Source organism: Spermophilus citellus, assembly GCF_964194105.1.
Source record: "Spermophilus citellus genome assembly, chromosome: 15".
Lineage (NCBI taxonomy): Eukaryota > Metazoa > Chordata > Mammalia > Rodentia > Sciuridae > Spermophilus > Spermophilus citellus.
The window spans coordinates 86,348,432-86,373,487 of NC_138195.1; the positions used below are offsets into that span (position 1 = coordinate 86,348,432).

General features: G+C 45.9%; 1 protein-coding gene across 2 annotated transcripts in view; it reads left to right on the forward strand.

Annotated features, from left to right (window-relative positions):
- The first annotated feature begins 2,148 nt into the window (after window positions 1-2,148).
- Window positions 2,149-25,056, forward strand: part of GRK5 (G protein-coupled receptor kinase 5) — a 190,077-nt gene continuing 167,169 nt past the window's right edge. Inside the window, exon 1 of one of the 2 annotated variants that reach the window (XM_081267997.1) lies at window positions 2,149-2,552. In XM_081267997.1, coding sequence (XP_081124123.1) covers window positions 2,501-2,552 — 52 coding nt within the window. In that variant the 5' untranslated portion in view covers window positions 2,149-2,500. The remainder of the gene's footprint in view (window positions 2,553-25,056) is intronic. The other variant, XM_081267996.1, reaches the window with a different exon arrangement.

Sequence of the window (25,056 nt, forward strand, 5' to 3'; positions counted from 1 at the left end):
TATCTTAATTTCCTCGTAGAGGCACAGATACTTGACATGCAATCATTTATTTTGTAGGCAGGATGCCTACCCTGTATTGGCAGGAGAACTGGACAGGGTAACATCTTCTTGTTGAGTGACTAGCAGGACTTATGTATTCTCTCTGGGTGTGTTTCCCAAAATGAAAGAGGAAGCAGGGATTTTGAGGGTTACAAAAACAAATGTCTATAGGGGACAGATAGGTAAAATCACCAGAGACTTGGATAGACAAGAGAATGGTGGGGACTATGTTAACTGCAGAACTTTGTTACTCAGAGTGTGGTCTATTGACCTGCAGGATTGAAAGAACACTGAAGTTTGTTGGAAATGGTAGAATTTCATACTTTCTCTAGAACTAGGTCTGCATTTTAACCAGATCACTAGGTGATCTGTAGGCACAAGAAATTTTGAGTAAGTTACTAGGGAGTATAAGACATCTAAAGGTATTAAAAATTATTATTTTTTAAAACTTTGGGCTTCATCAGGACTTAGACTGCTGGAAGTGCCCATTAGAGTTGGTGGTTTTAAATATTTTTTTTTTTTTGTAGTTGTAGATGAACAGATGCCTTTATTTATTTTTATGTGTTGCTAAAGCGCCTCACACACGCTAGGCAAGTGCTCTACCATTGAGCTACAGCCAGAGCCCTAGAGTTGGTGGATTTTAATATGCTGCAGCTTTTAAGAGACTTTCTTCCTAATAGAGTCCTTTTCATCACAAATTAGTGCTCTGGGCATGTGGATAGGTGGCAAAGCTCAGAATAATATTTCCTGGAGGGCTGCAAGTTGCCTAAGGAGTTATCTGTTCAGCTCTTTGCTTTCTGATAGGCAAACCACTTGGCCCTACTTTGCAGAGGAGTTAAGTGAGGCCCACTGACACTAGGGAATGGTGGCATGAAGGTATTTACACCAGGAAAGAAGATAATCCCGGGTAACTGGAATCGCTGTCCAAGGCCTGGAAAGTTTGCTCATTTCTTTATATTCTCCATGCATAATTGTTCTCCGTTCCTCGGGGCACCTCCCTGCTATTTCCTTGCAGCCCTGGTGACCGAAGGTTTCCTCCTTCTGGACAGAGAAAGCCCAGAGCCGCCTTCAGAACGGATATCCGGCCCTCAGCATGCAGAAGAGGCAATGGCCTCATTGTTCCCGGGTCCAAGTGGCCCCGCCCCCAGCCCGTAGGACACTCGTCGTGGACCCCAGTTGCAGGAGAGATCCCGTTTCCCAGGAGTGAGGCTTTCGGAGGAAGCAGGGAAGCGGGGCTGAGCACACATCTAGGAGTCTGATGTTCTGGGCTGAACAGTGGACGGAGCTAAGAGCCCTGAGATAAACAAGTCTGGAGTCTGAATGCATTTCCATGCCGGTTCAGCTGGCCTGGCTGTTACTCACTGACGCTCTCACGGCAGACTCGGGCGATTCCAGCTGCCTTCTTATAACCTAATCTCAGTGAGTCTGAGTGTAATGATGATAGTTGACCTGCGGGCCCCGCGAGCGCAAGCCCATTTATTAGCAGAGCGCGCCGCTTCCCACGCCAGGATCCCCGAATCCCCGGCGCCGGGGGCGCGGCCCGCGCAGACCCGCCACCGCCTGGGGGCGCTCGGGCTGCGCGGCCAAGGACTCGGGCGCTGGGTGGCTGGCGACTCGTGGAGTCCTTCCCGCCCTCCGAGGAGACAAAGTGCACTTTTGTTAGCTAGCTGGCGCGTGTGCGTGAGCAACTGCGGGCAGTGGCCTGGCCAGAGAACGGAGCTCAGTCCCTCGTGGGCCGCGTGTGCTCTGAGGACGCGGGTTGCGGCACGCTGCCGGGCCGACGGTCTTCCACCGGAGCTCGCTCTGACCCGCACGGCTCATGCCGGGTTGCGGTGCTTCGACCGCCGCAGTGGCTTGTGGGCTCTAAGCAAAGAGGATAGGGGGCAAGACGGCCCGCGCTCTTCTCGGCGGCGCTGCGACCGACTCGCCCATGCCCGCCGACGTCCCGGGGCGCGTCTCGGGCTCCCGCAGCCGCTCACCCGCCCCGCTTCGCGCGGGCCGGGGACTACAAGTCCCAGCAGGCCCTGCGCCGTGAGCGCTGCGGCGGGAGGCGCGTCCAGGCCGACGCCTGTGCAGTGAGGCGGCCGGAGCCTGCGAGTACCACACCCCCGGGAGGGACGGAGGGGAGGCTGAAGCATCCGAGGCTTTAAAGCATCCGAGGGAGCCGGAGGGGAGGAGAATGGAGTGACAGAGACACGCGGAGGGTGGGGGGTGGGGGGGAGAGTGTTGAGGGAGGGGGGAGGGGGGACACAGAGGGAGGAAGAAGCGGCGGCGGCGGCTCCTCTGTGCAGAGGGGGAAAACTCCGAGTGCTCGGAGCAGGAATAATGCGGTAGGCAAGGCGGGCTGCTGGCTCCCGGCTCCGGCAGCGCGGCGGCAGCCCGAGCAGCGGCAGCAGCAGCGGCAGCGCCCCAGGCGCTGACAGCCCCGCCGGCCGGTTCCCTCGCTGACCGTCGACTGTCAATGGAGCTGGAAAACATCGTGGCCAACACGGTCTTGCTGAAAGCCCGGGAAGGTAAGCGGCAGGGCTGGTGCGTGCCTGGCGCATTCTCCGCGGGCCGGGGTGCGGGTGTCGGGCGGCGTGAGTGCTGGGGCTGTGCGCGTGCAGGATGCCCGCAGTGAGTTGTTGCGAGCAGGACATCTCGGAGAGCTGCTCTGCCAACCCTTCAGGGATCCCACCCTTGAACTCAAGAGAATTTGAACTTGGGCAGAGAATGTTGCATGGATTAGGATGCTGAAATATCCCCTGGTTTCCAGCTCTCACCCTACACATCGTGCCCTTTCGGCAGCTGTTGAAAGGTCAGTTGAAAAAGCATTCTTTCAGGGAGAGACGAAAATGTGCGAATAAAATAGCTTTTCGAGTCGGTCCGAGATGATCTTGAGTGTGAATTGGTGAGTGTGTGTGTGTGTGTGTGTGTGTGTGTTTTGCGCGCGGGGGGGGGGGCGTTGGAATGAGCAGAAGCCAAGTCTTTGCCTGTTCAGGCTGTTGATAGAGACTATTGCTGGAAACCATCCGCTGGGAATGTTTCTTAGGGAAATCCCGTCGTGTGGAAGGAAGCCTTTTAAAGGCAAAGTAAGACGTTGAGAAATTAGCCAGTTCACAGAATAACCAAAGGGTGTCTATGTCAATCACACAGAGAATAATTTAGGGGCTCAGGGGTGGTTATTACTATTTCTTTCTGAGGTTAGAAGACAGATGAAACTGAACTGTTTGGTTTGGGCTCAGTTAAGAAAGGTAAGTAAGTGTACTGGTGCTTAGATGCTTTTTGGATGCAAATCATTAGACTTCCTGCATTTAGCTGTCAGGAAGTGTCATCTAAACGGAGTGGATAATATCCTAAGTCATACCTATAAGCACATATTTTGATTCTTCTTTGAGATAAAAAAGAAAAAAAGTGGCCCAGAAACTTAGATGCTTCCTAAAAGGATTGTGTTGTGTATGTATAATCATACATATTGAGGAATACCTGGAATTTATGTAACATCTCTTTTGCCAAGATTCGGGCTCTGGTGTGCAGCTTTTTTATAAAAGGGGAAGTGGTTTTTTCCTTTCCTGGGAGGAGGCTTTATTTGATACCCAAGGTGGAAGGCTGACAAAGTAAGATCTTGACTTTAGAAGGATCCTCGGTGTGCAGCCCATGAAAATGCCATACCTACTTCTTAATATTTTCATTCACCCACTTTGATGAATGAAGGAAGAATTTCTGGCCAGCAATAAAACGATCTGTGTTTATCCAGCCCATTCCATCACCTTGTGGCTCCGTACATGCTGTGCGGGAAGGTGATGTACAACCCGCTGTGAGCTGGGTTTCAGTGACTCAAACCCATGTTCTCGTCACACTTTTGCGTTCATTTGTCGCTCTAAAGCAGCCAGCAGCCACCCGGAAGATTTGTTTTGAAAGCTCCAAAGGGAGCCAGTTCTTTGAAACCCCTGAGCAGAGTTTAAAATATGCTGGTCCATCCCCCTCCCCGCTTGGCTCAGCTTTGCTGTGAACAGACTTTCAGGGGAGACTGTTACTTGGTGACTTCAGTTCTAAGGCCTAAGATCTTTTTGTTTTGTTTCTTCCCCACCGTAGCTTGATGTGTTTAGTGAACCGGATCAAGGTGGGGGCCGATCGGCTCTCCCCTGGGCCAGACTGCTGTCCTGAAAGGGGAAGAAGGGGGGGAAGCCCCTGCTGGCAGCCTTTGCAGCCAGCCACCTAGTGGTGGGACACAGTTGTACATCTCAGGGTCCTAGGGCTGGGAAAGTTTTTACCCTCCCGCGGTTGTGGAATTTCTTGGGAAACCTTTGCGTATCATGGTGCTGGAGGCCTTGTAAGTTTCACTGGTTGCTCCTGTTGCCCAGGGATCCTGCTCATCAGATTTGCTGTGTTGGACCTCTGTTTGCCTGGAGGGATGCTCTTTTCTTCCCTCAGCATTTGGTTGCTACTTTTAAAATGGTTTACTTAGATATCCATTATCCCCCCGCCCCCTTCCCGCGTTGTTCTTCCCAGTGTTTTTCTCTGAAATGAATTTTCCGGCTGATATTTTTGCTTGTCAGGTTTCCAAATTTTTTTTTTTTTTTTTTAGGGAGGGACTGCAGGCCAGAAGCGTGTGGAATGACTGACTCCCATTGGGGTAGAAGTACAGTGATTAGAAGTGCTTAAGAATGTGCCTTTTGCTTTTTTTCCTTTTAAAGTCTTTTTCAATTTTGCTGTGAGGTTTCGCTAGTCATCTCATGGTGAGAAATAGCTCTGGATGATGCTTTCCAGAGGGGGCGAGAGGGCTTTGCCTGTAAGGAAGCGGGATTGACATGAATGAGAAATTAATCATTTACACGGAAGCTTCATTTTAAAATTTGCCTTTCCCCTTTTCTCTCTTATGTCTAGAGAGAATCCATAATTTTAAGAGCTTCTATTTAATAAGGGCCGGGCCTTTATTAAAGACTTAAGCCTATATATCCTAAAGAGTATGGAAGGTTTTAGAAGCAAAAACAATTTATTTTTCTCTTTTCAGTGCTCTGTTTGAGGTTATTCTATTAATTTTAGTAATTCTCCACATAACCATATTACCTAAATATTCAGAAATGAAAGTTTCAACCAGGTTAGTGAAATAGGTAACATGAACCTTATAGGGCATGAAAAAATCTGAGTTGTTTTAGAATGTTTAAAAACACTTATTAGGGGGCTGGGGATGTGGCTCAAGTGGTAGTGCGCTCGCCTGGTCGCCTGGCGCGGCCCAGCTTCGATCCTCAGCACCACATACAGACAAAGATGTTGTGTCCGCCGATAACTAAAAAAAAAAAAAAAAATTAAAAAAACCACTTATTAAATATTCTTGCGAATCGTTACAGATGAGAAATATAAATGGCAAATGTGCGATTTAATTTAGTTCACTTAACAAAATACATTGTACACAATTTAAAATGTGGCTTTCAAGTAAAAGTCACATTTGTCCCAAACAATAGAGAGATCTTGAAGAAAGATACACTCTGTGAATGCTGGGATTTGTAGTTGTCCATGTTGGTGGGTGACTTTGGGACCTATCTTTCCATATTATTATACATTCTTTTTTTTTTTTTTTTTAAGAGAGAGTGAGAGAGGGGGGAGAGAGAGAGAGAGAGAGAGAGAGAGAGAGAGAGAGAGAATTTTTTTTTTTAATATTTATTTTTTAGTTCTCGACAGACACAACATCTTTGTTGGTATGTGGTGCTGAGGATCGAACCCGGGCCGCACGTATGCCAGGCGAGCGCGCTACCGCTTGAGCCACATCCCCAGCCCAATTATACATTCTTAAAGGCAGATTTCTTGTAAATTCATTGTACCTTCAATGAATATACATAGTAAAATATATCTAAAGTAGAAAGTGTTAATGAGGCAATGAAGTAGAAAACCAGTAAGTGGATTAGAATAAAAATGATTCTTTTAAAATAATTAGAAAGCATAGCAATCAAGTCTCACCTTGTGACAATTGTTTTGAAATAAGATAGAGATCTAAGTTCAAAATTCTAAGTCCACTGAAATGTATTTTGTGGGCTGTTTTTTTTTTTTTAGTCCTGATCTCGTAAGAAAACATCAACTTGTTTACTCTTGACTTTAGGTTGTTCTCCCCAAAATGGTTAAGGAACAAAGAAGGAAGTCCAGACTGAATTCACACCAATTTATAAAAATGAGCTAAGTGATTAAGCATTTAATGCAAAAGAGACCCAGACTTACTCTTCTATCTATTTACATTTTAGAATTTTAGAAAATTGGCAGGCAAGCTAGTGTTGAAATAATGTTAGCAAGAAAGAGTTTTGCAGAGTGCCTTTTGTGTGTTTCTTTTTAGTTTATTGTCGCAGCAAGTTTGATTTTTTCCTCATAGTCTAGATCTGTTGTCTCACTACCAGGGGAACACTGGTGAGAAGAAATTTTGCAGGGACCCACTTTTCCTTTCTTTCAGGTCCTTAGTAGCCATATCTGGTCAATAAAGATGTCACCAGGAGTATTGATCACATTTTCCTGAGCTGGACCCTAGCAAGCACAGGAACTGAGAAGTTTAGGAACGATGTGATGACTTTGCCATTTGTCACAAGAATATGCAAGAACAATTTTCTCAGATAATTCTGTGTCTGGATCTTCCTGATGATCAAGATTAGGGACTGGAGGGAATGTGGAGCTGGGGCCAGGGGAGAGGTTAGGGAGGGCAGCAGGTGGGAGTGAACTGGCATCCAGCCCTGGGAGGGGCAGGCTGGGTCTTGGACAGACCTGACATTCCACAGCAGGGCCAAAGCCAGTGCCCACCACTCCACCTTTTTCCCCTGTACCCCTTGTTCCCTTGCAAAATTTCTTCTCACTAGCTGAAACCAAAACACGACTATATTAAGTGATTAGAGTATTGAGATGCTTGAAGCTCACAGCCGTCTGACAGCTTAGCTGGGGAGGCAGACTTAACACCCCTCACTCCCACCACCCCTTGCCCACCCCAGCTCCCCACTTCAATCTTTTTTTTTTTTTTTAAAGAGAGAGTGAGAGAGGGGGGAGAGAGAGAGAGAGAGAGAATTTTTTTTTTTTAATATTTATTTTTTAGTTCTCGGCGGACACAACATCTTTGTTGGTATGTGGTGCTGAGGATCGAACCCGGGCCGCACGCATGCCAGGCGAGCGCGCTACCGCTTGAGCCACATCCCCAGCCCTCCACTTCAATCTTAAGGCATGGAAGAGCAACAGCTCTCATCCTGGTAAAGGCTACTGAGCGTGTGAAAGCGTCTGGCCTAATAAACACAATGCTGTTAAATGAAACTGCCTTTCATTTTTTTGTGAATTTCCTTTTCAGTACTGACAACTTGGAGGTAGAGAAACCAAAAGCAATGTTTTCAGAAGGCCTTGCTCTCTAAAAGAAAGTTTTCAAATGATGATTGTAGTTGATCTAGCTGCCTGTTTTTATAACCATCAGATAAATGCCCACAAGACTCTCGTCTTTCAGTAGCTTAGCTGCTTCTTGTCAGATTCTAAACTCTAAAGAGCATGATTCTTCCAGTGCCCAAACTAATCCTTGTTTAAATTATGTCTTCAGAAGCCATAACTCTTGTAGTGGCTTGCTAAATGATACCCTTTGGGTCTGCGCTGAAGGCTTCAAGAATGCCCAAGTGAATTTCAGGAACGGCTCTAGCACATGACTAACGGCTCTAGCACCTTTTTACCAAGGGCTGTTCAACCCGTGCCTGGCAACTCTCAACGTTTTTATGAAACCATTCAGGACTATTTAAAGTTAACATTCGTTAATATTTGTTTCTCAAGATAAAGCATTATATATTTAGTTGTTTTTGAAATTAAAAAAAAATTTAGGCTGGGGGGTAGGACTTAGCTTACAGTTACAAAAAGGTGTTATTGCCATAGAGCATGTCATTCAGAGGGGAGCCCTGAGAAAACAACAGAAAACCAGCGGCCCCAGGAGACCTGCTGAGAAGACAATGAGGAGTGTCTTGAGTCCCACCACCTTCAGCCGCAGCCCTTCACATCAAAATAGAAGAGTGAGGACAACGGGTCTTAAGATGTGATTTCAAGTGACTAAAGTAGATTGTGGACCTACTATATTGTGAAATGTAGGGGTAATTTCTACTTTGAAACATATCCTGTTTTGCTTAAGTGAAAAATTTAAAATTAAAATATCCTAAATACTGACAGGATTCGTTTTTTTGAGATTCTGTTTGCTGCCATTCAACCCTGGAGGAAACATTCCATTTTGTATAAATCATGTTACTTTTTAAAGAGAAAGCACTTACTTCCTGACTGGACCCGCTTCCACCCCCATTTCTCATTTTGAGAAAATGGCTCTTGAATTGTCTTCTGAAACTCTTACAAGGGTAAATGCTTTTATTCATTCATTCACCATTTGATTGTTGAAGGACCCCGGGGCAGAGGTGACACTTTTGGTGTCAGCCTTGGATAAACAACGCAAGAGATGCAGTTGGGTGCCATCAGTATCTTTTTAGGCTTTTTTTTTGGGGGGAGGGGTTGCTGGGATAACACCCAGGGCAATTTGCATACTGGGCATTTGCATGCTAGCTCTACCACCGAGCTACATCCCCAGCCCTTTTTTAGACTTTTAAACTATTATGTAAACTAGATGTGAGTACAAGTGGATTTTCGCCCCCCAAAGTTGAGGCTGACTGTGGCGTGTAGTCCTTGGTGTCAACTCTGTGGCTGGTGAGGCTGTATTGACTCTGCTGTGTCTAGAATTTGGACAATGACTGGAGGACCAGTGTGATTTAAGGGTAATTAAAAGATCTTGCTTGAGGGATGGGTCTGAGTCTGCAAGACAACTGCTAATTTTCTACAACATTGTGTTTTTATGAAGGTCAGTTCATCCAAATGGAAACCACTCAAAACAACAGCAGGAAGACCCTTTGGGTGGACAAGGACAAGGACTGGGAGGAAAGCTGATGTGCAGGACTGCTTTCCACCCAGAGCTTTAGTGCCTCTCTGGGCAGAGGCCTGGGCAGGCTGATGCCTGGCGATTCTGGACTGGAAAGTGTGGCTTTAGGCCTCCTTCTGTGTTGGGATTGGGTTGGGTATGTCCTCTGACTGACCTGTCATGGGAGTGACCTGAAAGGATTAAAGCATGCCTCTAACCAGTGCTTGTCCATTGTGGTATCCACTAACTGCATGGCATGAAATCCTGCCAGGGTTCACTGGTAACACCCTCCTGAGATGAGGCAGTAATAAATCAAGAAGAAGGGAGGGGGGCTGGACAGCTTCTTGGGGCTATTTCATCTAAGAGGAAAATGCAGTTTAGTCACCATCGTGGATATTGACAGTGGTGGTAAACTGCCATATGCCTCTTCCTTCCTGTTTTGTTTGTTTGATTTTTGCAGTGCTGGGGATTGAACTAGGCAAGTGCTCTGCCACTCAGCCATACTCCCTGTCCTCTGTTTTTATATTTTGTTGAAAAATTTGCTTAAATGGAGCAACTGACTTTTCTGATTCAAACTAAATGCACTATGTAGACACATGCAGACCCCATGTTCCTCCTCAGAACTCCTAATGTGAGGATGTTTTTTGAAATAGTCATTTTATTAAGAAAAAGAATAATAAGTTGTGTAAGGACACCAGATCCACAGAAGGAAGAAAAAGAAACTTCACTTCAAAAAAGTGATCTAAAATCAAGGTGAAAATAGGCAAAACAATTTGAAGGGCTGCAACTTCTTTCCAACAGGACAGACTGAATTGAGTAAGACTAGGAAGAAGATGTATTCAAAGATGTCAAAGACAGACTGTTCTTGTAACCACTTCAAAATGGTTTCTCTTTCAAAACTGTTTCTTGTGAGATTTGAAACATTTTAGCAATAACCCAGTTAGGGCACACTTATAAAGGAAAGGAAAGCATCTGAAACAATAACACAGTTAGTTGCTTGTTCTTCATCCTCTAAGCAGGATCTATTTGAAATCCTGCCAGGGTCCACGGGTAACATCCTCCTGACACGAGGCAGTAATAAATCAGGCCACTTTTGATAGGGCTGGCCATGTCTCTAGAAACTTGTCATCTGTGGAGGGTCAGTATTTTTTAAAAAGGCAATGATGAAATGAACCTTTGAGGACAACTTCTGGGGCCTGCACAGAAAGCAAAAGAAACTGATGAACAGATAAGAACATTCCTGTGTGGGAGGTGGCAGAGGCCACAGGCAGCCCGGGCCTTGGCTGAGTTAGGCCTTCTCAGCCTCCATTTCCAAAAGAGCAGCCACCCCTGCCTGACCGATTGGGGAGCCCAAGGGCAAAGAAAGGGCATCCAAGGTCATTTGAGCTGTGAACTTATTTCTGAGCAATTTAAGGTAGATCTCCCCGACTCTTCAAAGCATCTCCATGTCCAAAACAAATCTCTCTTCTCCTCTGTAATAACAGAAGACAAAAACCAAATTCATTTTTCAGGGTTTACGGTTTTTAAAATGTAAATTCTCACCAGGTTGTGATTGTGGAAGAGAAAGCAGGTCTCTGTCAGATTCCCTGGGAAAGAAGACAAATCAGGAGCATAATTTTCCTTGCAGACCCTGATTTCAGCTATCAATTTGAGAGCAGTTGGATAAAGCAGTTGCTACTAGGTAGTGAATGACTGATAGGTGACCCTTTGCAGAAAGTGTTTCTATTTTAAAAGTATAACTGTGTTTCAGCTCAAGTGAGTCTGGACCGAGGGGCAGGTGGAATATGTATATATATGTGCACACATGAATAATCATGTAAGGTTATAACCTCCCTGGAGTCCCATTACCTGTATTCTTCCTCCACCTCTACCCCTCCTAGTAATGAATCAAATGTGCAATGTTATCCTTTTGGTATTCTTCCTGGTAGCAGCGCTAGTGTACAAAGACTTGTCCCCAATGGGCAAGACCTTAAAGCAGATGGGTAGTGGTGTGTGGGGACATGATGGGAGATTTGGGGTGGGCCAAGCATTGGCAGTGGGGCTACTTCCTTTTCCTGGCAGAGCCCAGAGGTGGGCAGTGGGTAGGCAAGTTGCAGCTCACATGGGCAGGACACATCTGCCCCACATGCCCTTCTGACTCCTCAGGACATCCTTGCCTTTAGGCACCTCTGCCCGATGGTCGCACCTGAGCTGTATGTCCAGGTTCTGCAGCTTTCTTTACTTAATAAGTAAGTAAAGGGCTAGAGTGGCGGAGATGGGAGGATTTCCTCTGAAGAGAGGGCATGATGTAGCCTTTCCCCCCAGAAAAGCTGTCTCAGGGTTAATTCCTTTTCATTCTTTTTAAGTGCTAACATGTCTGCATTTAGGAACATGCCAGCGCCGCCCCCCCCCCCCACCGTGTTTCTCTGTGTGTGTATGTATGTGTGTGTATGTGTGTGTGTTGCATTAAGTTTAGCAACTTTGTGAGGCAGGGGAGTCTCTAAGAACTGTGGACTTCCTGGGGGGGCTGCTGTCAGACTTGGGATACTGGCCAGGAGGTAGCATGATGTCACTGACTGATAATGAGGGGACAGGAAGTCAGGCCTTTGATCTGCTCCTGCAGAGGAGGTGAAGCTCTGAACTTACCCACCTCAGGAAGGGAAGGGGGGGGGGTGAGGGATAGAATTACCCAGCTCCAGGATGGAGAGCACCCAGCCAGGGTTATTAGCCTGCATATTTGATTAAACGTCTTGTGAAATCTCATTTGAAAATGGAATCCCATCTTGGCTGTCTTAACAGCACTTCTGAAATGGAAACAAGCTGAGAAGGGTCAATGAGTGGACCTGGAAACGCAGCTTTAAATGGTTGATGCAGAAATGTGTTCTGCTCGCTCAGTGTCCCTGGTTGATATGCCCAGCAAGAGCATGAAGGGATGTGTGGATAACATCCCGTGAGAAGGAGCAAGGTCTGGGAAGGGCCAGGTTGGGGTGAGGACAAAGAAATTAGCCGTTGACGTGCATGGCAAAGGTGCAATGCTATTGTGGGTGGATGCCACTTAGTCTGTGGCCACAGATTAGGAGCATGCCTGGGACCTAATAGGTGTTCAGAATGTTTCCAGAGTGAGTGACTGATGAGAGGAGAGAGTAAGATCTTAAAGAAAAGGCCCTGGTGTCATAGTAGAAGGTTAGTTGGGGAATGTTTTGACATGGTTAAGAAAAATTAGCCAGGTGAAAGGGTGCACTCCTGTAACCCCAGCGATTAGGGAGGCTGAAGCAGGAGAATTACAAGTTCTAGGGCAGTTTTGGCAACTTGCAAGACCCTGTCACAAAATAAAAAATAAAAATGTGCTGGAGATTTAGTTCCGTGGTAACGTGCCACTGGATTCAATCCCTAATATTAAAAAGGAGGGGAAAGAGAAAAAGAAAGATTGATGAAGGGTTGAGGACCAATAGGAAAATGGTTTCTAAATGTTTGTTTGGAAAGGTCCCCTCCCCTCATAGCTGGATGTGATTTGTTTTTGTTATTTTGGCAGAAATAAATATTTGCACTTGACCAAACGTTGGGGGTGACGGTTCTCCCCACTTCCGAGGCTCTGTGTCAGTCGCAGGAGGAGCTTCCTGCTGATGAAACTCATTTCTGTTTGGCCCAGTTGAAGGTGGCGTGGGATGCGATCTGCACATGCTTCTCACATCATTAGAATGAGGCTGAGTGATGGAAAGAAAATGGGAAGCAGAGCCGTGATCCTTCCAGACCCGGGAATGGCTCATGACCCGGTATTTGAAGGATGTAATCCTTAAAGAAAAATTGCCTTTTTGCTCATGGGCAGGGAGGCTGGATCCAATTAAAAACAAGGAAAACGTATGTTCACTCGAAGGAAAAATTTCTAAACAGTCAATTCTGTAATCTCTCCGAAGGGGAAGAGGCCAGCGTGGAGGGGCTTTATGGACGGTGCCAAACCCTGTGATCTATAATAATTAGTAACCACTGGTTATCCTGCCACAGGCTCCTTCTCCAAACCACTAACCATTGCTCGGTTGGAATGCACCAGGCCTCGATATGTCCCCAGATGTCTTCCCTCCACAGTGTCCAATTAGAGGGAATTTTAAAAATTAAAGCTTAATTCTCTAGAACAGATAGCAAAATATAAATTAAGGAAGGAAGAGCCTGATTTCCCCAGACAGCTGACTGGGTTACCAAGGCGAGGCACGGGCTTTAGGATCCTTCAAGTTCTCTTCTTAGTCTGCCCTTTGATCACCGTCAGGTGGCTGTTTTATATCATGGTGCCTGGTGTTCTCCCTCATCTTCTTGGTAGTTTAAAAACATTTCAGGAGGGGCTGTGGATGTGGCTCAAGCGGTAGCGTGCTTGCCTGGCATGCGTGCGGCCCAGGTTCGATCCTCAGCACCACATACAAAAAAACCCAAAGATGTTGTGTCCACTGAAAACTAAAAAATAAATATTGAAAGATTCTCTCTCTCTTTAAAAAAAAAAAAAAACATTTCAGGAATGATTGTGAGAGGGTAGAGGGGTTCAGAGGCCCAGCAGAGTCAAGGTAAGCGCTCAGATTGGAACCCTGGTCTTTGGAATTTGTGCCCCCCCACCCCCCAGCCCGAGTGCTCTGTCTAGGATGTAATAGGGCCGTTCAGCGGGAGCCAAAATTCTCTTGAGAGGAGTCTGGATTGGCTTCTGACCTTTTCCTACTACCATGAATCCAGTATCAGGTTGGTGCTTACCTAACACTGTGCTAGGCTTGGGGAACAGGATGCACCTTGAGCCTCTTTGTTCTAAAACAGTAATTTAAAAATTATCAAGCCTGTTGAGGCCATTGCCTTATTTAACATTTCCAATTCTGTATTTTTTCTCTACCGTCACAGATGAAGAATCTGAGGCCCGAGAGGTGAGTTGTGTACCCCAAAGCACCCCGTTAGTTCCGGCGCCTGGACCTGGTGCCACACCTGGTCTCCCGGTCGACTCTCTGGACCCCACCACAGCTGCTGTCTTTAGTAATCATACAGCCATTTGGAACATCATTGCTAACGTATATGAGACCTTAAGAGACGAATCAAGCATGCAGCTGTGACTCACGGTTTACCAGGAGTCATTCTATCCAGTTTTTAAGATTTCAAAAATCTGCCCAGATAATGCCTGCGCTCTCAAGAAATTCAGACAAAGCAAAAATATGGAGAAGTAAGTCAGAGTCTCTCTCCCAATCCCACCGCGGAGACGCCTGTCAGTGTCTAGGTGGTGTCCCTCGTGCTCTGTGAGTGTGCACGCATGAACAAAGAGATGTAATTCTACACAAATGGGGTCCTTGTGTACACGCTGTTCTGCAGCTGTTTTCAGTCAACAATATGTTGCAGAGCCTTCCAGTATCTGTGTTTATAGTTTCCCATGAAATGAATGGGTGTTAGGAAAAACTGTGAGAGGCTTTGGAAGCCAAGTGTGTTCCAGTGGAATGCTGGGTATTTTCTCGCGGACCCTTAGGGGTTATCCGGTTCTAAGGAGGTCTGTGCCTTGATTGTCTCTGACTAGTTTTATGTTTAACCAAGCCCCATTTAGGTCACTTAGGTTTCCTAATTTTCAAGTGTATTATAAGTAGTGCAGGAATAGCCTGCCTCTTGTAGATTTATCTTTAGGCACTTACTTTAAAGACTTAATTTTTCTCCCTCTGTGGGAGTATCTGCCTAGTAACATACTCCTTCCTTTGGGGAGCATAGTTGTAATTTCTGAAAATAAGTGACTGTAGGGATGGCCACAGCACATTTTCTTATAAGAAAAGTGCATCGTGCATGTGCTGGGACATTTTTGAGACCTTTAGGATTTAACTTCCCTCACCTCTGAGTAACCAGTCATCTTTCTGTGGTATTCAAAGCTTGGATCAGGGAAATCAAGGTGGAGTTCAAAGACCTTACTTGTCAATGACTCTTTTTGCATGTGTAAAGCAGGCAGGAAATACAGGTCCAGAAACCAAGTCTACAGCTTCATAAAGAGGCCCTAAAGGGGATCCCCTATTTCTTATCTTTGACCCTTATTGTCACTTATGGGTAGACCTGGGAGTTGTGACTGTTCTTTTTATTCCAACTTGAGACATAAAGAAAACAAGCTCAGAGAGGTAAAGCCATTTTCCGACATCGCACAGCAAGGACCCACTTTGCCTTCCTCTTGCAATGCTAACTCCTGGTTCCCATCAGGGCTGTTGTGTTTGGCTGCACACTGCACAGCTATTCAATCACAAAGGCAACAGTCACGCATACCTGGGTCAGAAAGTGTTTTGAGTAAGGGGCGTTCTTTCCTGATCTTCTCTAAGGTGCCACACATGCTGGTACTGGCTCCTCTCATGTCCTTTGCTCCTGTCTTTATCTATAAATGTTCAACTCGGTTGTAGTTCTTCTGTCTACCATCATCAGTAACTGCTTTGGTTGAAAGTTTGCATGTGATTTACCTAGATGAGGATTATATGGTTCCCACCTTGAGAATCGAAAGTGCAAATAAAAACAGTACAAAACAAGTCTGGGGCCCTTCCTGCCCCCTCTCCCTCCCTCTGAGATAAGCTTGGCACGAGGGCAGAGTCCACAGCCCAGGGTCTTCAATAATTTTGTAGATACTAGAGGAGAGAATGGCCTTTTCTTCCTGGAAACATTTGTGGGTGTGTGAGCTCATACTGTGGCTCATGGCTGCCTGGAAGCCTCAGGGTGATCATGAGGAAAGGCCACCCCTTAGTGGACAAGGCTGTGGGCTCAGTGTCACCTCTGAGTGCAGGAAGGAGCTCACTGCACCACAGCCAGTGCCTTTCCTGGAGGAGGGATTGAGGTCCAAAGGAAGCCCGTATGTGTTGCCCTACTAGGTCAGAGACAGTCTCCAAAATAGGACGAGTCCCCAGGCCTGAATCTAAGAGCTCAGTAGCTCTAATAACTTTGAAGTCCGTATGGGTCTTGTAGGGCTGCTGTAACAAAGTACCACAAACTGGGTAACTTAGAACAACAGAAATTTATTGCCTCACAGTTCTGGAGACCAGAAGTCCAAAGTCAAGGTGCGGGCAGGGCCATACTTCCTTGGAAAGTGCCAGCAAGGATCTGATTGGTTCTAGGCCTCTCTGCTTGGCTTATAGATGACTGTTTTCTCCCTGTGTCCCTTCTCCTCCTCATCCCTCTGTGGGTCTCTGTTTCTGTGTCAATTCCCCTTTTTTATAAGGACACCATTCATGTTAGATCCGGGCCCATCCTAAAGGCCTCACTTGAACCTGATGGCTTCTACAGAGGCCCTGATTCCAGATAACATCGCATTCTGAGACACTAGGTTTTAGCACTGTGGATTTTGGGGGACAGAGTTGAACCCATGACACAGGCCCTGTGGGTGAGTGGGAGGCTTACTGGGAGAGCCTGGTGATCTGTTAGAAACTCCCTAGGAGGCTCTTGGGGGAGCCAGGCATGGGAACTGCTCCTTGGTTTCTGGAGTCTCTTTTAAGACTATCTCAGAGACTCATCTGCAGTGTGGATCCCCACACAGTGCTCTGCTCTGCAGCACCCCTGCCATTGGTTTCTGCCCTCTCCTCAGATCTGTCTAGTGATGGAGAACTCATACTCTCTCCCAAGGAGCCTATCCCATTTTGAACTGTCAGATAAAATAAATGAACAAATAACAACAACAACAAAACCCTATCAGATTTTAAAAAGTATTATTTAAAAATATACACATAGGCATTATATAGGCCTCTTGCCTCACTCATTAAATTGCAGATTCCCTGAGGGGTGGGACTAGGTTTGTCTGCCTGGGCCTTACCAGGTGCTAAAGTATCTCTTCTGCCTGTCAAGGCTAAGTGCACCCGGTGCAGTACTGACCAGTGGGTTCTGGTTGTGTTTGGAGATATTCAGGATAAATGCGGCACTCTTTGCTGAGGGGCTCTTCTAATGCTAGATGACAACTAGGATGCCCACTGGAAAACTATAGCTAGAACCCGGCTTCCAGATTCCCAGGTCCTGGTCTGTTGGGTGCCACTGTGGAGCAGAATCTGCTAATAGATGGGAACAGTGCTGTTGTGAATGTCTGGCAAAACTCAAAGATAGAGCAGTTTAATAAGTTGCCAGAAGTAGGATCAGATACCCACTTTTCCCCCCCTCGGGGTTATATGGTGTCTTCTCTTGGTTTTGAGTGTGCCACATTAACATGTTTCAATTCCCACTGAAGGTGCTAGTGGTGGCTCTGTGAGGATTTGAAGAAGGGAAAATGTGCCACCAACATGCCATGTGACCTTAGGCACATTGTTTGACTTCTTTAAGCCAAACTGTCCTCGCTGTGTAAGTGTACAGCTTGGCCTGGGTGATCTCTGGGGCTCTTTTCAGCCTTCCAATCTTGAGAATTTGCTGGTTCATTTTTCACTGATAGTAATTCAATTGTGGGCACTTCCTAATAGAAATTGGATGTTAATTTGAAGAGCAGGCATTACACATTAAAATGAAAAGTACCCTGGAGGAAAGAATTATAGCCAGGAGGAGTTACATGTGTAATAGAAACAAACAGGACAAAAACTTGTTACTGCTAATTTAACTGATGCCTGCAGTCAAAAAAGGGAAATGTATAATTCTAGTATTTTCTTGAGTGGATTATAGGAAGGAAAATTAAATAAAAAATAAAAATTAATAGTTTAGTTGTTTTACACTATATTATCTTAATAAATATATTATCTTAATAAACAATCTTCCTGGAAAGTTTTAAAATATATATCATTCTGGCCAAAGAAAACAATAAATACATATTGTTCAGAAAATGTAAGAATTTTCCAGCTAGACATGAGCAATGGAAAGCTTTGCAGGTGGACTTGCAGATATTCCGGGAGAAGTCAGAGATTGACAGGTGTTACTTGCTTTTCCAGCCTTATGATTGGGGTCACTGTTGTCATCCATAGGGGCACCAGCTGGGGGTGCAGATGGGCACTACAAGCCCTGCTATGAGATCCAGGCAGATTCGGACCTGCTTCTTAATTCTCCTATATTGTCTGCTTTATCTTGACAGGTGACACACAGATTTCATCGTCTAGGGTGATGCGATGAGGACTCTGGTTCTTTTCTGCTAAATTTCCTACAAATGAAGTCATAAAAGATGGAGACCATGATTTGTGGCTCCTCTGTTGCTTCTTTGCTGACTTGCCCAAGGCCATCAGGCTAGTAACTTAGACTCTCTGAATCTTTATTATCACACGGGGATGATGCCCTATGATCATTAGGTCATAGAGACTCAATAACCACATGCATAAGATAGAAAGTCCAGGGTAGACCCAAGTACATTTAAAAATTTAGCATATAGTAAAATATTTAAATCAATGGGAAAAGAACCTTACTCAGGAAATGGGGCTCAGATAACTAGCTAAATAATTGTTGGGAAAGATACAATGTTAGAATTCTACCCTATACTATCTAAAACAAATTATAGATGCATTGATGATTTACAGTTAAGAAGTGAAACTATAAACATTCTAGAAGAAAACATAGATGGATATTTCTTATTTTAGGGTACAGTCACACAAAAAAGGGACATATCTGACAATTTTAAGTAGTTCTCTATGACAAATAAGATCATAACAGAAGCACAAAGTCAAGCGATAAGGTGGGAAGATATCCTGAACATAGAAGATACCTGTAAAAATCAATCAGAAACAGGAAACACCCAAGAAAGAGATGAGCGAAGGACATGAAGAGGAAATTCACAAGAGAAGAAATACCTAGTAGACAAGACGTGTCAGGCAGGAGTCTGGGTCGTAAATGACAGCAATTCAGTCTGAACTAGGACAGATGAAGGAGAAGTTGCAGGACTCTGGGGTGTCTTCATTTCAAAAGAAGGGCAGGTAGCACAGGGCCAGCTTGCCTCTGAACCCCTGCAATCTGGAACCTGGAGGCCATCGGCACTCTTCAGCTCTCGTCTACTTCTGTCTGTCTACCAGCTTCACAGTTTCTGACTTCTTTCTACATATGGTGGGGAAACATGTCATGGTTTCACATATTACATTTTTTCACCAGTGGCCATAGACAGGTACTTTGTTCCTGAATTCTGATTTGAAAAATCCTAGGAAATGACTCTGATGATCTGTCATGTGTCCATTGACTACTCTGGAACAGTTAACTTAGATTACAGGCATCAATTCTTAGATTGTAGGCTTTAGGCATGAAGTCATAGAAGAACACAGCCGCTAGCTGAATGTGGTGGCACATGTTTATAATCCCAGAAACTAGGGAGGCTAAGGAAAGGGATCACAGGTTCAAGGCCAACCTGAGCCACTTAGTGAGACCCTGTCTAAACAAATAAATAAATAAATAAATAGGGCAGAGGGTATAGCTCAGTGGGAGGGCACCCCTGGGTTCAATCCTCATTACCACAAAGGCTGGGCGGAAGAAGTTACAAACAGAATAATGAACTATGTAGGGAGATGGTTTCCAGGGAAACCAGAGGGTGCTGGTCAGATAGGAAGTAGGTAGGGATCCACCACATGTGAAAAGCTGCTCAGTTTCACTAGTAAAAAAGGAAGACATTCATAATGCCTCATTATGAAAGTATGGGCAAATAGGTTCTTTCAAACATTATGCACCCGCTGCTGATAGGAGTGTAAATTGATAAGTCTGTCTCAAGGACAGTTTGGCAGTACTTACATCAAAAGGTTTGTGTAACCCTGGGCCTTAAAATTTCATTTTTGAGTCTTAATCTTAAGGAAATGTCAGGGTTTAAATGACATGTAGGAGGTTGTTCGTAGAGGGATTTTTAACATAGGGAAACAGGAAACAATTTCAGTGCCCTCCAAGAGAGCATTGGTGGAAAGAATCTTGGCAGATGAACTAATGGGCTCATGTAGCCATTAAGAATTATGAAAATTAACTTTTATGGACATAAATGATATCATAGTGGACAGAGAATTAGGGAGGAGCCAAGATATTTCCATTTGGGGAGGGGGAATGCCTAAGACCATATATATATATAACCACTTGAGCTGGGTGTGGTGGCACATGCCTGTAATTCCAGATGCTTGAGATGTGGAGGCAGTAGGATCTCAAGTTCAAAGCCAGCCTCGCAACTTAGTGAGGCCTTTAGCAACTCAGATAGGCGAGCTGCCTGTCTCTAAATAAAAGATAAAAAGGGCTGGGAATGTGGCTCAGTGGTAAAAAACCACTGGGTTCAATCCCTTGAACCCAACAACAACAACAAAACCCCCCAAACAAGACAAACACTGTGAAGGAACCATTAAGAAAAAAATTCTTTAAAAGAAAAATAAACATGCCAGGTCCTCTGACCTAAGCCTAGGCTCTCCTCCTTAGCAGTTCACCAGGGGAAATCATAGGATCATCCCAGCCATGCTACTCTAAGGATTCTTGAAAACTCTCCTTGGACTCACTTCTTGACTGACGTGTTAGAATGTGTGAATACTCACCTTCGTGCACCTTGCACACTTTTTGGATTCTGCTCCAAGGTAACATGTCTTTGTATTTATTTCAAGTGTGAATTTGATTTTGGGCAAAGCCTGCCTGCCTTCATTGTTTGGAGGCACGAAGCAGGCAGTCTCTCTGGGTAGTGATTTGGAAGTGGGAAGTTGTGAGCAAGATGGAAAAGTAAGAGAAGAATGAATGTGACCTTCCTATTGCCCTGGGCAGGTTTGGGGTTTACCTAAAATTTCTGGACCCTCTCTTTGTTAAGCTGGACTTTCTGAGTGTGCAGATGCGTGTGTTTGCTTTTACAGTAGCCACCATCCTGCGCTTTATTTGACAATAAAACAACACTTTGTGGGAGGTGAGCACTGTGATTCTTGCTTGACAAGCTGGGGAGCTGATGAAGGCAGCTGACTGTCAGAGTCCTGAACCCAGGGATGTGCCAGCGGAGGCTGGGTTCCTGTTAGCTCTATCTAGTGCACTAATGGCCCACTAATGGGCAGGGGTGATTTGGGAGGCACAAAACCAGAGTCCACTGAACTGATAAGATTCAAGACCTCCTGGCCTGAGGCTGGGCAAGGCATTTCAGGAATGCAAGGATGAGAGACACTGCTCCTCCCCTTCTGGACGCATGTTCCAGTCTAACTGAGGGAAGGATGGGTACAGGGCCAGTTCCACTGTAAGGCCGACTCTAGGTGCAAAGTCTTGATGGGGACAGGGGTCAGCACAGGCTTCATCCGAGTGGTGGCGTTGGGCTGGTCCTTGAAGACAGGTGGCTAATGGTGTGAAACAGGTGCCAGGCGCAGTGAGGCATGCCTTATGGAGACTGATATATTTTTTATGACAATCTGATGTGTTAGGGACCATTGTTTTTGAGAGTCTAAACTAGTTTTTCAAGGACCCAGGGGAGAAGAGCACTGAAACTTGGCTTTGACCTTCCCGCCTGTGCTGTGGGGAGGATTCCTTTGCCTGAGGTTACCGGGTGGAGCCCAGTGGACACAAAGTTTCCTGGCTGTGGGGAGGACAGAGCCAAACAGGGGTGACTTGAGGGAACATGGCAAGGTGGCTGTGTTTGCCTGGAGCACAGGCAGGCTGGAGAAGATGTCATGCGGGAAGATCTCCAGACGCCAGGCCGAGAAGTTGGGAGTTCACCTTTTAGGCAAAAGGGAGCCACAGGAGTCGTTGGGCAAAGGAGGCTGATAACAGCTGTGTTTGGAGATACCAGATCTGGCTGTAGAGACTGCAGGCCAAATGGGCACTGGTTCTGGGGGTGTGTGTGGCCCCCTCAAGGGTCTGCAAAAAGATGAGAGCGGTTTTGGGGAGGTTGAATGGATGAAACTTGGCACCTTAGGGACTGGAGGTGAGTGGACGGTCAGAACTATGAGGTCGATGCCCAGGTGACACGCAGGGTGGTGCAGATAGGCCGCTGGCCCTGGGGAAAGGAAAAGTTTGGCCTGGGCCTGTGGGTGGAACCTCCAGAGTGGAGCTTCTGGTGATGCAGAGCTGCCCTGGGTCAGAGGCACCAGCACATCAGCAGCTTCAGAGAAACTGAGGATGGGTGGCGTCGGTTGTTTTGCTGGCCATCACCTGCCCGTCTTCTGCTGACGGCACCTCCATTGTTTCTGAGGGAGGTCACTCTTCCCATACTAACCAGCCTTGGGTGGGGTGACTGTTCTGGGCGCCGTCGGGGAACACGTGACCCTCTCTGGCCAATCCGAGTCCTGATTCTCCATTGGCCCTCAGGGACTGGTTCTGGGTGCGGCGAGCTGCCTGTCTGCATGCCACAGCCTGCCAGGGCATGAAGGCAGCTTGGTACCCGCTGAATCAGAAGCCATGGGGTAGAGGGGGGTGTGAAGAAGGGAGAGAGACAGGATGGAGATATTGACCGAGAGATGGACATTCTTCATCACATTGATTTTGATCGCCAGCCATCCTGGGAACCAGATGTGTGCCCTCATGGCTTCCTGTTTGGGCAAAATGATGACTCAATGTAGTCACAGTGTCATGACTCACTCAGGTTAGAAGCCACACCGTTGGAGGATACGTGTTTTAAAGGTGACAAGCACAGAGGGGCGGCCATGGCTAGGGAGGAAAAACTCTTGAGTCAAAAAGACTGAGTGTGAACATTTGTCCCCAACTTTTCATAGGGACAGGTGCATTTGATGTTTGCCACAAACAATACAGTCCCCAACCTGGATGCCCTGTGGGACTCCAGTTGTAAGGGGTAAAAATCAGGAAATAAAGTAAACAAACATTGCAGTCACCATGGAAATGTGAACCCAAGGTGTTAGGAACAATAGCTGCATGCGAGCCCTGGCAGTGGGTTCCCTCTGCGCACATGCTGGTTTCAGCCACATCTGCTCTTGTGGAAGCCTGGACATGTCCTTAAAATCATGACATCCCAGCTCCTCCAGGGCTGGGTGAGCCTCGGGTTGGCCTCGGTTTCATCTCCACCAGAATAGCTGTAAACCCAGCTCACAGTTTACACATGCCCTGGCCTCCTCTCAACTCCCTTTGGGGCAGATGCTATTTTTAATCCAGGTTTACAGATAAGAAAATGGAGGCTCAGAGAGATTCCCTAACATTCCCGAGGTCACCGTAAGGAATGCAAGACCTGGGATTTGATCCCAGGCCCTGAGTCTGTGCCCTTTTAGCATCCGTAGACCACGCACGACAATACCACGTTGGTGAAGAGAGGAATCGAGATTAGCAGTTCACCCTTTCTTTATAGTCTTATTTCATTCACTTCCTGCTGCAAACCTATGAACTAGGTACAACTGGTGAATCTCATTTATACACGAGGAGATCAAGGCACAGAGGATTTAGAAATCTTGCCCAAATTCCACTGTCAGTAGGAGGCAGAAGTATATTTTGGGATTATGTTTTTCAGATGGATTTGAAATGCTAATGTGCTTTAAGTTTAATTTGGAAGCCAGAATGGGTGATAACTGTAATTTCTAAATCTGGCTTTCATCAATCGTGATGTTCTTCATTTGTAGATTTATGTTAAAGAAGCAGATTAGGGGAGGGAACAGGGTGGACAGAGAAGAGTGGCGACTTGTCTGTTGATGGAAAGCTGTATTCTGGAGCTCACCAACATGTAAGGAACTGGACAATGTTAAAGAAAAAGATCAGGTTTGGAAACAAAATCACACCAGCAAGTCTATGCAAATTAGTTCCTTGGTGAAGAAAAAAGCCCAATGTACTACTGTTTGTGGGCTGTCTGGATGTGTTACAAACGCTGTGGACGGGGAGTGTGTGTGTGTGTTTTTTTTCTTTATTGAGGGCCTATTACAAGACATATTCGGGTGCTAAAATTCTCATGAATTGATTCAAAAACAAAAAGCATGAATCATTTTAAAAATGAAGGTTCAGAGACATCTGCTTGAGTAATCTCTGACACTTAAATTTTTTTTTTTTTTTTTAATATGTGTTATACTTAGGACTTACTGTTTGAAGTAGGGTGGATTTGGGGACTGGTAGCCTCTAAGCTTTGCGAGGGCCTATGTTTGTTTATTGCTTTTTATTGTGTGCCTGTTTACAGTAGATGTGCCCAAAATACTTTTTTTTTTTTAAAGAGAGAGTGAGAGAGGAAAGAGAGAGAGAGAGAGAGAGAGAGAGAATTTTTTTTAATATTTATTTTTTAGTTCTCGGCGGACACAACATCTTTGTTGGTATGTGGTGCTGAGGATCGAACCCGGGCCGCACGCATGCCAGGCGAGCGCGCTACCGCTTGAGCCACAACCCCAGCCCCCAAAATACTTTTTTAAAAAAATATACTTTTTAGTTGTAGATGGACATAATACCTTTATTTTATTTGTTTATTTTTTATGTGGTGCCGGGGATTGAACCCAGTACCTGACGCATGCTAGGCAAGTGCTCTACCACTGAGCTACAACCTCAGCCCCGATAAATGCTTTTTAAATAAATGATAAATGGAGGAATACCCTTCTGCCTCACATCAGAGAGTGTAGAATTGGGCACCGTAGTGGCCTGCTCAGGGAGACCCTGTTTCTACTCTCTGGCTCCAACTGTGCAGGGCTGTGTTAATGAAGCACTTTGTGCTGGTTATTTGCTATTATCCTGTAGTGAGTACTAAGTACGTCTCACTGTTTTCTCTTCTAGTTTACAATTTCCTTCTCTGTTGCACAGGTAACGTTAATGCCACAACCACCATTCTGCATGCTTCATGTTTACAGGAATTCTGTTAGGTTCGTGCTGTCAGGAGGCCATCTTACTGGGGGAGACTGAGGCCTTCAGCAGTAACAACTGGCCCGGCAGCTTGTCTCTCTTTAGTTGTCTAAACTGAGCGAAGGAGCGTGACTCTTACGGGGTGTTTGCCTCTCTGCCGTGTCAAGGGAGGGAGGTACAGGCCTTGGGTGGACTTTTGTTCAGTCACTGGGGCTGGAGAGTTTTATGCTCTGAGGACTTTATGCTCACTGTATCTCGTGTGTTTTTATTGGAAAAGGGCCACCGCCTGTCATCTCTCTCATAGATCTGTTTCAACAAAGCTGGCTGTAAAGGGAGTTTCTGGAAAGTGAATGCAGGTAAAGTGAATACGAGTGAAGCAAATCCTATTTCCTGCCTAAAAAATAAGATTGCTTCAGAAGAGGTCCCAGGGGGCCCCCCAACCTGCAGAGGAGCCGGGCTGTGAGGAGTGGGGGGTCCAGGACCTGCCTTTGGCCACATCCCTATTCCCAGGCCTGACCGTCCCCCACCATCTGGGCTGTGGATGCTGCTCCCAGGACTGTGTTCTTTGTGCA